This window comes from Bos indicus x Bos taurus, chromosome 23 (genome assembly GCF_003369695.1).
Source record: "Bos indicus x Bos taurus breed Angus x Brahman F1 hybrid chromosome 23, Bos_hybrid_MaternalHap_v2.0, whole genome shotgun sequence".
NCBI lineage: Eukaryota > Metazoa > Chordata > Mammalia > Artiodactyla > Bovidae > Bos > Bos indicus x Bos taurus.
In genome coordinates, this window is record NC_040098.1 from 46,316,809 (window position 1) to 46,332,616 (window position 15,808).

At 41.5% G+C, this 15,808-nt stretch overlaps 1 protein-coding gene across 1 annotated transcript in view; it reads right to left on the bottom strand.

Annotated features, from left to right (window-relative positions):
- The window catches only part of SYCP2L (synaptonemal complex protein 2 like), a 62,176-nt gene that overhangs the window by 33,861 nt on the left and 12,507 nt on the right, over positions 1 to 15,808 (bottom strand). The window contains exons 11-16 of the mRNA XM_027524511.1: positions 14,218 to 14,252; positions 12,699 to 12,841; positions 11,006 to 11,058; positions 10,018 to 10,063; positions 7,061 to 7,153; positions 6,899 to 6,959 (exon numbers count right to left, since the gene is read on the bottom strand). Of these exons, the coding sequence (XP_027380312.1) occupies positions 6,899 to 6,959; positions 7,061 to 7,153; positions 10,018 to 10,063; positions 11,006 to 11,058; positions 12,699 to 12,841; positions 14,218 to 14,252 (431 nt within the window). The remainder of the gene's footprint in view (positions 1 to 6,898; positions 6,960 to 7,060; positions 7,154 to 10,017; positions 10,064 to 11,005; positions 11,059 to 12,698; positions 12,842 to 14,217; positions 14,253 to 15,808) is intronic.

Consider the following 15,808-nt stretch of genomic DNA (forward strand, 5'->3'; position numbering starts at 1 on the left):
TTAAATTTCATAATTTTAAATGACTGGGATATTTGCTCACTGTCCAGATTTTTCTGCAATGAGAAGTTGAAAAGACATTATTTAAATAAAGTTACTCTGAAATTACTTTTATCAAATGCACATGTGTTTTTATATACACACATTATGTTTAAGTAGTTAATCTTGCAGAAACAGAAGTAATTTAGCAGCATAGCAATTGAGACGGGTCTTCTAAAATTCAATCCAGTTTTTAAAAGAACGTTTGTGAATACAAAGCTATCATCTCTGACAGATATTTTACTTCTCAATATATTAAGCACAACCTTCATTCTCATTCTTTCTCTTAGATCCCACCCATTTCTATAATTCAAAATAAAATCCACCGTTTCCAATATACAAACTGAAATAATCCACGCTCATCTCAACAGACTCCACTTGGAGAGAAATGGAAACATCCTCGGAGAGGCCTGCTTCTCAGACAATAGTCTCCTTGAGGGTCTCCGACCAGGACACCAGCTCTTTACTGACAAATAGTAGCTGGTTTTAATAGAGGAACCAGTTCAGACCACAATTCACAGAAAATCCAAGCGTAAGCCGCAGCGAGTACAAGCTGCATTGGAAGCAGTAGGAACAAAAACTCATGAGAGCTGGCAAAGCTTGTTCACAAACTGATGAGAATGGAAAAAGGAAAAACAGACACACACCTGGATCCAGATCTGTGGCCCCTGATACTCGAAATACGGCTAGTACAACATGAGATGTGTTATAAGCACAAAACCACAGCTTATAAAGACTAGTACCAAAAAGAGAAGGTCAAGTATTTCATTGATTGTTCATACTGATTACATGTTAAACTGTGAATATTTTGGACATATTGAGTGAAATACACATTAAAATTAGTCCACTTGAAAAAAAACTTTAATGAGGTTACTAGAAAAATTTTAATTAAATATATGGTTCAGATCATATTTACATAGGATAGTGCTGGCCTCTAGTGAAATTCAACAATCCCCCAAAGGCTGATCTTACTGGACATTCAGTCTCTGCAGGGTAAGTCTCAAACTCTGCAGCAAAAACAATTTAAAACAATATCTGAAAAAGTAAATAGCTAACTGTGGTGTTGGAGAAGACTCTTGAGAGTCCCTTGGACTACCTGGAGATCAAAAATCCATCCTAAAGGAGATCAGTCCTGAATATTCATTAGAAGAACTGATGTTGAAGCTGAAACTCCAATCCTCTGGCCATCTGATATGGAGAGTTGACTCATTGGAAAAGACCCTGTAACTGGGAAAGACTGAAGGCAGAAGGGGACAGCAGATGATGAGATGGTTGGACAGCATCACTGAATCAATGGATATGAGTTTTAGCAAGCTCTGGGAGCTGATGATAGACAGGGAAGCCTAGTGTGCTGCAGTCCACGAGGTCACAAAGAGTCAGACACAACTGAGCGACTGGACTGAACTGAGCTGTGGGGCTAAATGCAAAGATACAAGGGTGAGAAAAAATAGCCCAAGAACTATACCAAACCCTCAACAGGCTCCTAAAGCACGGCCAACCCCTTAGCAGGAAGGGCTGTGCACACAAAAGGCAAGTCTTGCTCACCAAGTTTGCTATACAAGCCTCAGTTTCCTCAACTATAAAACTACCCCAAGTCACAGCTACCTCCACCAGCTCCTACGAAGCACTTTATGAATCTCAGAGTCTCCCCAAAAGGTGATATATTTATGAAGTATAGGATATTGACTTGGCAAGTGGGTTACTGAAAACCACCTCAGCAGCAAAATTCAGGGTTCAGAAACTTACAATATGCAAAGTAATATTAGGATGTGACCACAGTCAGATCCATGGGAAGTCTCTATAAAATACTGACTTCAGAGTAAACATCAATGATAAGTTATATATCTTAAATAGTAACAGGTGGTGACTATACAGTATCCCCGGTGACTCAGACAGTAAAGAATCTGCCTGCAGTGCTGGAGACCTGGGTTGGATCCCTGGGTTGGGGAGATCCCCTGGAGAAGGGCATGGCAACCCACTCCAGTATTCTTGCCTGGAGAATCTCATGGACAGAGGAGCCTGGCAGGCTACAGTCCATGGGTTTGCAAAGAGTTACTCTTAATTTATACTTATATTTAATTTAAATTTTTAGTGAGATGTTTATAAACCCCTTTCCTAGAGAGAGGGGGCACTTCCAGCTCAGCATATACTGTGACTACAGAACCGCTGGCTTCTGCTCCTTCCCATCTGTGTCACCATAAAAAATATACATTTGATCTTGGCCTCGGTTCCTGACACAGAACTCCTAAAATCCATTTTAAGCAACGGGGTGCTAGAAGCATCTTTTGCTCTCATATTTGGTCTTTGACCTTGGTTCCTGACACCAGAGCTTCTAACACCCTTGGCATCTCCTGAGTGATGAGTGTGTTTTGTAAGTTCATGAGGTGACTGGGGGCTGGAGGAGCCTAGACAACTTCAGGATGCACACTGGTCCCCAGAAAGACCAAGGAATGGTTAGAGGGTTGGAACTTCCATCTTCCCAACCTTCAGGGAGGGGAGAAAAGGCCAGAGATGGAGTTAATATTGGATCATGTCTACATGATAAAGCTTCCATAAAAATCCCTAAACTATGGGGTTCAGGGTTCACAGAGCCGTCGGGCTGGTGAACACCAACATTCCAGGAGGGTGATGCAGCCGACCTCCTCAGAAAGGCAGGCCCCTGCACTGTGGACCCTCTGGATCCTTTATTATGTATGTCCCCTATAATAAACTGATAAATGTAAACAAACATGTTTCCCTGAGTTCTGTGAACCATTATAGCAAATTATGAAACCTGAGGAGGAGCTTGTGGGAACCTCTGAGTGGTACCCGGTTGGTCAGACATACAGGTGTCAACCTGTAATTGACTTGCAATCAGCATCTGAATGATGGGCAGTCTTTACCACCTTTTCCTTCTCCCAGCTGCACAGTGAAAGGCTCTCCTTCTGCCTCTTCCTCTACTGCCTCCTCATGCCACAACTTCCCTCTTTTTCTAATAATATTTAACAGAAGAAATTAAATAACGCAAGTGATTCTTGTTCATAGAAACTCAAATTGTGTTTATCAAACGCATCTATTTACAAATCTATTTGTGTAGTTCTTTGCATCTTCCTGGTTACTATATCTTACCAATTATCTCATTAATGGGGCCTTTAATCCACATTTTATTAATGTATTTTTATGAGGGTCACCATGTCACCTTTTCAAAAATTATCCTTTAACAAAACACTGAAGTTAACTTATGTACCTAGGAAAGTCCAGCAAGGAACACTGGGGGCTGAGTGAGGTCCACCTTACCCCCAGGAGCCCCTTGGGAGAACCTCCAGTGAGAGTTTCCAGCTGGGAAGGATGGGTCCGCTCTCTCCAGGGCTTGTGGGGTGAGAATCATGTTACACGTGGTCCCACTTTTCACCCTAATCTGAACCTCCACGGTGGCCAAGTTCAATTCAGCCTGCATGAGAGACACTGTCCTTCTTGTCTGTGGTTTCAATTTTCCATTTCTATTATTTCGGTATAAATAGGCAAGCTGCCCTAGATTCTTTGTGAAGTAAGCATAGCATCCATATAATTGCATAGTATTTTAACTCTTTAGTAAACCCAATTCTTCAATGATTATGTGTATGGAGTTATTTTCAAAACATCCTTGTATTTTTTTAAAGACCCAATTCAGGGATCCTGGTTAAGTGTGATTACATCTGAAACACTCAACTAGACCAGCACCTTACTTTTATCTACCCATAAAAGAATCACTCCCCAATTCCATGCCCCTCAACTCTACCTACCAAGCAGAGAAGAAAGGTGAGTGGTGGAGATTTAAGAAGAGGGGGGCAGAGGGCAGATATTTACATACATGTTGAAATTGTCCCTGTAACTCATACATTGCTAGTGCAAATATGTGGGAAACAGAAGGGAGGTACCATCAGTTCAGTTCAGTTCAGTCGCTCAGTCATGTCCGACTCTTTGAAACCCCATGAACCGCAGCATGCCAGGCCTCCCTGTCCATCACCAACTCCCGGAGTTCACTCAAACTCACGTCCATCAAGTTGGTGATGCCATCCAGCCATCTCATCCTCTGTCATTCCCTTCTCCTCCTGCCCCCAATCCCTCCCAGCATCAGAGTCTTTTCCAATGAGTCAACTCTTCACATGAGGTGACCAAAGTACTGGAGTTTCAGCTTTAGCATCATTCCTTCCAAAGAACACCCAGACTGATTTCCTTTAGATGGGACTGATTGGACCTCCTTGCAGTCCAAGGGACTCCCAAGAGTCTTCTCCAACACCACAGTTCAGAATCATCAATTCTTTGGGGCTCAGCTTTCTTCACAGTTCAACTCTCACATCCATACACGACCACTGGAAAAACCATAGCCTTGACTAGACGAACCTTTGTTGGCAAAGTAATGTCTCTGCTTTTGAATATGCTGTCTAGGTTGGTCATAACTTTCCTTCCAAGAAATAAGCGTCTTTTAATTTTATGGCTGCAATCACCATCTGCAGTGATTTTGGAGCCCCGAAAAATAAAGTCTGACACTGTTTCCACTGTTTCCCCATCTAGTTCCCATGAAGTGATGGGACTGGATGCCAGGATCTTCGTCTTCTGAATGTTGAGCTTTAAGCCAACTTTTTCACTCTCCACTTTCACTTTCATCAAGAGGCTCTTTAGTTCCTCTTACTTTCTGCCATAAGGGTGGTGTCATCTGCATATCTAAGGTTAGTAATATTTCTCCTGGCAATCTTGATTCCAGCTTGTGCTTCTTCCAGCCCAGCGTTTCTCATGATGTACTCTGCATAGAAGTTAAATAAGCAGGGTGACAATATACAGCCTTGACGTACTCCTTTTCCTTTTGGAACCAGTCTGTTGCTCCATATCCAGTTCTAACTGTTGCTTCCTGACCTGCATACAGGTTTCTCAAGAGGCAGGTCAGGTGGTCTGGTATTCCCATCTCTTTCGGAATTTTCCTCAATTTATTGTGACCCACACAGTCAAAGGCTTTGGCATAGTCAAGAAAGCAGAAATAAGATGTTTTTCTGGAACTCTCTTGCTTTTTCCATGATCCAGTGGATGTTGGCAATTTGATCTCTGGTTTCTCTGCCTTTTCTAAAACCAGCTTGAACATCTGAAGTTCACAGTTCACGTATTGCTGAAGCCTGGCTTGGAGAATTTTGAGCATTACTTTACTAACATGTGAGATGAGTGCAATTGTGTGGTAGTCTGAGCATTCTTTGGCATTGCCCTTCTTTGGGATTGGAATGAAAATTGACCTTTTCCAGTCCTGTGGCCACTGCTGAGTTTTCCAAATTTGCTGGCATATTGAGTGCAGCACCTTCACAGCATCATCTTTCAGGATTTGAAATAGCTCAACTAGAATTCCATCACCTCCACTAGCTTTGTTCATAGTGATGCTTTCTAAGGCCCACTTGACTTCACATTCCAGGATGTCTGGCTCTAGGTGAGTGATCACCATCGTGATTATCTGGGTCGTGAAGCTCTTTTTTGTACAGTTCTTCTGTGTATTCTTGCCACCTCTTCTTAATATCTTCTGCTTCTGTTAGGTCCATACCATTTCTGTCCTTTATCGAGCCCATCTTTGCATAAAATGTTCCCTTGGTATCTCTGATTTTCTTGAAGAGATCTCTAGTCTTTCCCATTCTATTGTTTTCCTCTATTTCTTTGCATTGATCGCTGAGGAAGACTTTCTTATCTCTCCTTGCTATTCTTTGGAACTCTGCATTCAGATGCTTATATCTTTCCTTTTCTCCTTTGCTTTTTGCTTCTCTTCTTTTCACAGCTATTTGTAAGGCCTCCCCAGATGGCCATTTTACTATAACCACTTCTTAAAACTGTGCTACAAAATATAACACTTCCCTTGTTAATCTTTTTAAGTGTAGAGTTCAGTGGCATTAAGTATATTCATGTGGTTGTGGAAAAGATCTCATCTTACAAATCTGAAACCCTGCACCCACTGAACAACTCTCCATTTCCCCCTCCCCACGGCCCCTGGTAACCACCATTCTGCTCTCTGTCTCCATCAACTTGACTTCACTTCAGACACTTCATTTTAGTGGAATCATACAGTATTCGTCTTTTTTGTGACTGCTACTGCTAAGTCACTTCAGTCGTGTCTGACTCTGTGCGACCCCATAGACGGCAGCCCACCAGGCTCCCCCATCCCTGGGATTCTCCAGGCAAGAACATTGGAGTGGGTTGCCATTTCCTTCTCCAATGTAGGAAAGTGAAAAGTGAAAGTGAAGTCGCTCAGTCGGGTCCAACTCTTCGCGACCCCATGGACTGTAGCCTACCAGGCTCCTCCGCCCATGGGATTTTCCAGGCAAGAGTACTGGAGTGGGGGACTAGCATTTACTAATTAGCATGACATCCTTAGGGTTCATCTATGTTGTAGCATGTGCCAGAATTTCCTTTTTTATAAGGTAAATAACAGTCCACTGTATGTACAGATTACATCTACTTTATCCATTCATCGGTCGATGAACACTTGGGTGTCTTCCATCTCTTGGCTATTGTGAATAAGGCTGCCATGAACATTGGCATGCAAATCTATTCAAGTCCAACTTTCAATTCTTCCAGATATAAATCCAGAAGTGGAACTGCTGGATCCCATGGTGACTCTATTTTCAATTTGTTCAGGAACTATAGCCATTTTTTACAGTGAGAAAATCAGGCAAGCCACTGAACCCCAACATTACAGACTGGAGGAGTCACCAGTCCTTCCCTGAGCACAGCCCGGCTTCCACCACACTCACCAGCTCCCTCTACCTCAAGTGCAAGCAAAGTTCACCCTGAATTAACTAAGCATACACAGCAACTGTAAACAGAAATAACACTCAGCAGTAAAATGTGGAGTGGTTTAGAATGCACATCTTACCTAGTATGCTGAAATTCATCACTGCTTCCTTCAAAAGTCTTACTGAGTCCCACAGATCACTCTTGAAAAAAAAAAAAAAGTGAAATTCATGAGCACTTAACACACACTGGATATCAACATTCTCTAAGCACTGAGGTTTAAACAGGAATCAAACATGATTACCTCAGGATTGTTTATACAAAAAGTTACACTCTGACTCCCTAGGTTGAAATCGATCCAAAATTTCTCTAATTTTTCATCTGCAGGTTTTCTCATCTGTAAGATATAATTTCAGCATTAATATGTGAAAGAGTCAAATGAAAATTCCACTGAAAACAGAACTTCTTTCCCTAGAACAATCCTACTTTAAGATTACAGGGTCTCCTATTGTCTCTCACTTCTGCAAAACAGGAAGAGGGTTTCAACTGTAATAGCTCACCTACTTCTGAAAAAACTCTATATACTTATAAAAACTCTATACTTAGCAACAGATGTTTAAATGTGTCAGATAACTATTCACACCATTTTTTTTTCTAGTGCAAGTCACAGAGGAAATAGTTCTCTGTGAAAGCAGTAACAGTCCACATGGCATATGGATAGGAACTTCTAGCAAGGAGGTGCGGTGATCAAATAAAAATGGTGGTTGGCTGTCTAACTTGCCACGTGTTGGAAGAAGGCTAAGACCTGAAGATTTCACGTTATCCTCATTTTCACTGATTACAGACACTCCTCCGTATCCATGGGTTCATTCAAACAAATGTGGATTGATTCAGAAAGTTCCAAAAAGCAAACCTTGATTTTTGCCACATGCTGGCAATTACTTACATAACATATTAACTTCTATGCAGAGTACATCATGAGAAACGCTGGACTGGAAGAAACACAAGCTGGAATCAAGATTGCTGGGAGAAATATCAATAACCTCAGATATGCAGATGACACTACCCTTATGGCAGAAAGTGAAGAGGAACTCAAAAACCTCTTGATGAAAGTGAAAGTGGAGAGTGAAAAAGTTGGCTTAAAGCTCAACATTCAGAAAACGAAGATCATGGCATCCGGTCCCACCACTTCATGGGAAATAGATGGGGAAACAATGGAAACAGTGTCAGACTTTATTTTTCGGGGCTCCAAAATCACTGCAGATGGTGATTGCAGCCATGAAATTAAAAGACGCTTACTCCTTGGAAGGAAAGTTATGACCAACCTAGATAGCATATTCAAAATCAGAGACATTACTTTGCCAACAAAGGTCTGTCCAGTCAAGGCTATGGTTTTTCCAGTGGTCATGTATGGATGTGAGAGTTGGACTGTGAAGAAGGCTGAGCACCGAAGAATTGATGCTTTTGAACTGTGGTGTTGGAGAAGACTCTTGAGAGTCCCTTGGACTGCAAGGAGATCCAACCAGTCCATTCTGAAGGAGATCGACCCTGGGATTTCTTTGGAAGGAATGATGCTAAAGCTGAAACTCCAGTACTTTGGCCACCTCATGCGAAGAGTTGACTCATTGGAAAAGACTCTGATGCTGGGAGGGATTGGGGGCAGGAGGAGAAGGGGACAACAGAGGATGAGACGGCTGGATGGCATCACTGACTCAATGGATGTGAGTCTCAGTGAACTCCAGGAGTTGGTGATGGACAGGGAGGCCTGGCGTGCTGCGATTCATGGGGTCACAAAGACTCGGACATGACTGAGCAACTGATCTGATCTGATCTGATTGTATTAATATTTACAACTATTTGCACAGCATTTGCACTGTGTTAGGCACTGTAAGTAATCTAGAGGTGATTTAAAGTATGTGGGAGAGTGTGTGTTCATTGTATGCAAATACTAAGCTGTTTTAGATAAGGGACTTGGGTATCCACAGATTTTGGCATCCACAAGGGGTCCTGGGCCTGGCCCCCCATAGGTACCAAGAAATGATTGTATTACAAAATAAATACATGCTCTTAAAGAAAGGAGAAATAAGGAAAGAAAGCTAGATTAAAACAGTACAGTACTTACGTGTGTGAATGTGTGTGTATGGTGCTTATAGAAAGAGTAAATATCTCCTTCTTTGTCCCCCAACTTCACAGAGGTCCTTTTTCATAGGAACCATTAACAATGCCTTTGTTTCTTCCCAGATATGTTAGACACGCTCAGCAAGCATATATAAAGTTTCTATTCCTCAGCAAGTGGGACAAACACTAGACTTACTATTCTCCCACTTGCTTCTCCAATAAACAGTATTTCTTGGCCACCATTGCATCAGGCATGTCTACTTTTTATTAATGACAGCTACAGAGTTGAGCAAAGGTGTTAACACATGTCTGTGGCGTGGAAAGCCAATGTACGGACCCCCTACTGAAGCTGATGGAAATTTAGAAGTCCTAGAAAGAAGCAAGCAAGCAGGGACTGGAGTCCTCAGACAACCAGAAGGAAAAACAGACAGACCTGAGATGCAGGAACCAAGCTACCAAAATCAGTTCGAGAGAGAAAGAGTTTATCATGTAGTCATGATCTAACAGTTCAGCTCACAGAGGCCAAGAAGGGCGCGCTAGACCCAAAACAAAGAAAGGGTTAACTAAGACATTTAAGAGACATGATCCAGGAAACCTCAGTGAAGTCCAGGTCCAGAGACCTTTGAAAATTTTACCCCAAAAAAAAAACCTGAGATGGTGCAGGTTGGAGCACTTTTACATGAAGGATCTTGTTCCTCTAGGAGCCAAAGAGGGTGAAAAGAGACTACACAATTTTGGACTATGAAGTACAAGGTAGAATGACCTAGAGAAAGGAGAGTGACCCCAGTTGCTGGGAGTGGGAGGCACTTACTGGAAGGAAAGAAGCAAGGCCCTGCCCTGTTCCCTCCAATCCAGGTGTGAACAATGAATGATGCCCATCACCAGGATCAAGTATGACAAGGTTCCTGTAACTGACCTCGTGAACAAAGTATATAAACTCAAAAATTCATTTATCAAGTAGTAACAGCAGAGCTCTTAAATAATAAGCTTCAGAGTTGAGGCCTCTAGGAAGAAAAGCAAGATTTCTTAAAAAAAAAAAAAAACACACCCTTCTGTGTAGCGAGAGCAGTTTGGCCTGATGTACATCTACCTATGGATCTCACCATATAGCACCCGACTTCACAGCCCCAAAGACAGACATACCTCATGCTCACCAGCAAAAGCAGCAGTGCATGGAAATGAATAGACCCTGCAAAACATCTCAGAATTAAAAAGTAAAATAAAATATGGATGGACCCCACACACAAGCTACAGACATTCTACAAACAAGCATGGATAACTAGGTGTGCTGTTAAGTCCCTTGGTACAAAGTATGGAAGAGGCTCTCAAAGCTGCAAATGGAGATCTATTACCGTGGGCAAAATTCACATCCCACCTGGCAGGTTACAGGCCAGGTTTTCCAGTACAATATACACCTCAACCCAGCTGCCTGGCAAGAGTCCTAAGGAAAGGAGTGAATTTAGCCAATATTTTCTCAAAGACTTAACTGTCCATAATATGTCTTTCTCTAGTTATCCTCAGACCTACAGGAAATCATTCTTCATAAAATCTCTCTGGAGGATATAATGTTACAACTGCTCTAAATCACAAATAAATATGTTAGACTGAATGAAACCATTTTACACACACACTAATGAATCGCTAGGCACAATGAGTCTTCTCTTCTGAGCGTTCTACTCAATGGATAACCCAGTGATGCCCAGTAAATTCTGTATTCTGTATTCTCCCCTAAAATAAAACAGATTCTAGATTTCTTAAAAAACATTAGACATTCAGTGATTTCTCTGGTAGGACGGGATAAGAATCTGCCTGCCAATGCAGGAGACACAGGTTCGATCCCTAGCCTGGGGAAGATCCTGCATGCCTTGGAACAGCTATGCCCATGAGCCACAACTACAGAAACCCATGCACCCCACGGCCTGCGTTCTGCAGCAAGAGAAACCACCCCAAGAGAAACCACCCCAAGAGAAACCCGTGCACCGCAATGAGGAGGAGCCCCCGCTTGTTGCAATTATAGAGAAAGCCCGCGTGCAGAAACAAAGACCCAGAGCAACCAAAAATCAAATAAAATTTTAAAAAGACATTCAGAAAAGAACTAGTTAATAAAGTAAAGCTCAGAGAAACGTCTTACCTTCTTTGGTCACCAAGTCTGTCATTTAGGTGATTGATAAACCGTCTACAATCCTTCAAAGTAAATAATGCAAACTTTTTGTTAAACAAACCAAGATATTCAATATATCTTTACCCTTTGCAGCATAACAGAGACCAGTGTTTGCTTCTACATTTTCAGGATCCAGTGACATCAAGACTCCATAAGGACTCATTATTAACCATGATAACTGTAACAGAACTTTGTATCAGAAAAAGGAGGCTCCAGGCTCAAGTTCTGAACCCCCAGCTGAGGAATACTTTATGTGCAATTATGTTTCCCTGGGTTAAAAGAGTGAACGAGAGGAATACCTCTTACTGATGATCTAGACTGTAATATTTGACTAACCCTTGGGCATCCATCTCCCCAGCACAAGCCAACCACAAACCCATAAAACTTATCAACTGGGGGTTTATCCTGGTGTATTTATCCACTGCCAATTTTCCTTATCAGCAGTTCTCTCTCCTGCTCCTTCCTGAAATCTCCCTCCTGCTATAAGTTCTAAGAATAAAGAATACGTCTAGAGTTCTCCTAATCAAAACCCATTAGGGAGGCAAACTTGCCAACCCCCAAATTCTAAAACTAGAGAAATACTGATCCAGGCGTTTTTCCCTCTTGTTGGCGGGGGATGTCTGTTGTGGTAAACAGTCCTCACGCTCCACGTCTACATTCAGCACTAAAGGGACACGGATGTGAGCCTTCCTCTAAAAGCAATTCCACTAAGAAATTGCTTTTCTGACGGAAAATGATTTGAGAAACAAGGTAATTACTTTTGTTTTGCAAAACTGAAAGTGAAAAGTGAAAGTGAAGTCACTCAGTCGTGTCCAACTCTTTGTGACCCCATGGATTATACAGTGCATGGAATTCTCCAGGCCAGAAGACTGGAGTGGGTAGCCTATTCATTCTCCCGTGGATCTTCCTGACCCAGGAATCAAACTGGGGTCTTCTGCACTGCAAGCAGATTTTTTATCAACTGAGCTACCAGGGAAGCAGGTTACATGAAAGACACCAAAAATTATTGGCTTTTCTAGTGGCTCAGCTGGTAAAGAATCCGCCTGCAATGTGGCAGACTTGGGTTCGAACTCTGGGTTGGGAAGATCCCCTGGCAAAGAGAAAGGCTACCCACTCCAATATTCTGGCCTGGAAAATTCCATGGACTATATAGACCATGGGGTTGCAAAGAGCTGGACACGACTGAGCGGCTTTCACTTACTTCAAATTGCGGAGGTTGGAGGGCCCAGGTCATAACCACCCCACAATACTCCTCTGCCAGCAGAGCCCCCAGGCCAGCTTCAGCCTCCACCACCACCCCAGGTGCTCTCTGCAAGGCACATTCTTTTCTTCTCTGACTCTCCCTACCTGTCAAGGTTTGTTGAAAGTCACTTCCGGCTCCATGACATGGTCTCTGACTGGATCCATCAAATTCACACAGTTCTGTCTCCAGGCTGTCTCCTATAAAGATGTCCTAACTCTAAGCTGGTATTTGTTCCACACATACTCTATTTCTATTGTCCTCAACTTATTTTCACATAAGTGGGAAACAGGAAGCTTCAAAATGCCAACACAATCACACTCGAAGGAAAAAACCCTCCCCTAAGCCCAACATACACGAAGGCTCTGAGAAGTTGCTTCATGAATATTGATTAAATGGAATTTTCATGACCATAGATCTCACCGTCTCAAATTCTCGGTCGTTAATTTCTTTGAAAGCCTTAGCAATGGTGTCATCTTCAAACCACTGAGGGACAAAGTCCTCCCTGGATTTTCTGGTCGTCAATCTACACAATGCTTCACAAAGAGCCACCTGCTGGTCATAATCTAGAGATTAAAGACAAGGCAGACAGGGATGATTCTGGGCACCAAGCAAACACAGCAACAAGGTCCACAGACCAGCATTTGCTCTAAGAAGCTCCAGCTTAGACGACTAGCACGTGGCTTCTAGTTTTAAGCAGCAAGCTGTATCCTGGAGCAATTATAATCATTTAAAGTGTGAACGTGTTAGTTGCTCAGTCGTGCCTGACCCTTTAGAACCCCATGGACTGCAGCCCGCCAGGCTCCTCTGTCTATGCAATTCTCCACGCAAGAATACAAGAGTGGGTTGCCATTCCCTTCTCTGGAGGATCTTCCCGACCTAGGGTTCAAACTCAGGTCTCCTGCATTACAGGCAGATTCTTTACAATCTGAGCCACCAGGGAAGCCCCGATAATCATTTAAATTCATCTGTAAGAAATTTCAGGAGAAAAATCCAAACAATAGGTCAATAAGGAAACAATTTCTAAAAAAATTAAATGTTACTTCTGTATTCTGTATTTCAGATATATTAAAACATTCAAAACCAACTATGGTTAAGACTCATAGACATAGAGAACAAATTCGTGGTTACCAGTGGGAAGAGGGAAGGGGAGAGGGGCAAGATAGGAGTGAGGAAGTAGGAGGTACAAAGTATTGGGTATAAAATTAGCTATAAGGACATACTGCACAGCATGGGGAATACAGAAAGAATTTTACAGTAACTATAAACTGAGTATAACCTTTATAAATTCTGAATTACTATATTGTATACCTGTAACTTATATAATATTATACATCAACTAGACCTCAATTAAAGAAAAAAAAGGAGATTTCCCCCCCCAGCCTTAAGAAATATTTCTACTATAACAAAATCTCAAGATAAACTATGGTTTTTCAGAGCAGATAAACAAAACTACATATCCCAACATATTTAAATATTAAACAATTTTAAAGGTAAAAACCAAATAGCAACTGGATATGCAAACTTAAATTTGCAAAATAACAGTGTATGCTGCTTGTGAATATATGTATTAAAGTATAAACACATTCTTGAAAATGGAAAACAAGTCCAAGTCAAGGATTATCTCTACAGATAAAGAGGGGAATGGGATGGGGATTTGGACATGGGCCTTTACCTGTAACTCTGATTTACTTAAAAAAGAATTTGAAGCAAATGTGGAAAAATGATCAAATTTGACTCACTTCATTGGAGAGTAAAGGAATATTCATTAACTATTCTTTATGGTTTCAGCATGCTTAATGCTTCAATCATAAATTAAAAATAAAATTCTACTTCCTATTTTCAATTTGACCATACTTTATTCCCCATAGTTCCAAGATGCTCATTAAACCCATGTCCAGTATTTAATATTCTCATATTTAAAATTCTAAATGCTTCTTACCACCCACAGTCAAGATTGTCCTTGCAAGGTCTTTCCTGAAATATTTAGATAAATTTCATTTTACTGGGATGAACATAAATAAGTAAAACTTTACTACATTGGCATTAAAATTTTAAACCGAGATGTATATATTTTTTTAAGTATTTCAAACTCATTATCAGAATGTCCTCAATGTCAAGAACATATTTTTATGGGAAAAGTCTCAAATTTATATATTGACTTAAATATACTTTTTTAAAGAGAAACTAGAACTGCTACACATTATGAGATTCTAGTTCTTCTATAAATGAGTTTGATCCTCTCCAGACAATTCATCAAATGCTAAGATTCTGGAATTCTATAATCACCTCACCACCCTGTGAAGATATATATTCTTTATTATTATTATTACATAGCTTGACCCTGGAAGAAACGATACAGCAGGTGCTGTGGGTCTTTCCTATTGCTGTTTGGAATCAATTTTTAAAACTGATAAAGTTACAGATGTAATGGGGTTATCGCATTACTGTAACCACCAGAGATTCCCAAACTTCATGTTCATTTAAGAATTTCAATTAAATGCTGACAAGGGTGATGCAGATCTTTTTTAATGTCATAACTCCAAAGCTAAAGAATGGATTTTAGAAATCTTGTAATAGTTCAGTTTCTCATAATAAATGGATGGATTTGTCACAATTTAATAGAAGTCTTAGAAAGGTCTTATCAAGAGTTCTACTTAATTTTATGTTTGCAGGTTTTACATTTGACTAGAAATGCAGAACATTCCAGATGAGAACACGCAAACGTTAAGACAGGACCATTGCATTAGTCTGAAAACTGAGCAGAGACCATCAGGTCGACTTCTCTCCAGATCTAAACACATGACTAAGGGTAATAATTAAACTAACGTATTCAAAGAAACTGAGCAGGAAAAATTCAGAGGAAACACTATCCTGCAAAGAGTTAAACAGACAAACACGGTGAGCTCCACAGTCACCAATCACCTTTTTCAGGTCTGTGCTGTGCAGAGTTGCTCAGTCGTGTCTGACTCTTTGTGACCCCATGGACTGTGGCCCACCAGGCTCCTCTGTCCATGGGGATTCTCCAGGCAAGAATACTGGAGTAGGTTGCCATGCCCTCCTCCAGGGGATCTTCCCAACTCAGGGATCGAATCCATGTCTCCTGCATTGCAGGTGGATCCTTTACCATCTGAGCCACCAGGGAAGCCCACACTGTGATAAACTGGATCCCCTCCTCTTGCAGGCATGGCTGCGTGTCACTTGAACAACGGAGGGCCATAATGATGTCTCCGATGCTGACTGGTGCTCAGCACACAGTCACAGGTTCAGGCTGATATCTCTAAACAAGGTACTAGTGTTGCTTCCCATGGTCAACACGACCATCTTACCTCCAAATTTCAATGTCCCAGGAACCATGTAACTGTGAGTGTGTCACCAAAACCCCCAAAATCCATCCCGTGGAAAGTGCATTGCTGTACTGGGACAGCTAACAGCTGGTAACCTGTGAGTATCTGCTGTCTACCAGGTGATATGCTAATCGCTTTCAATGGATTGCCTGATTCGGCCTGCACTCTATCAATCAGGTATTAATC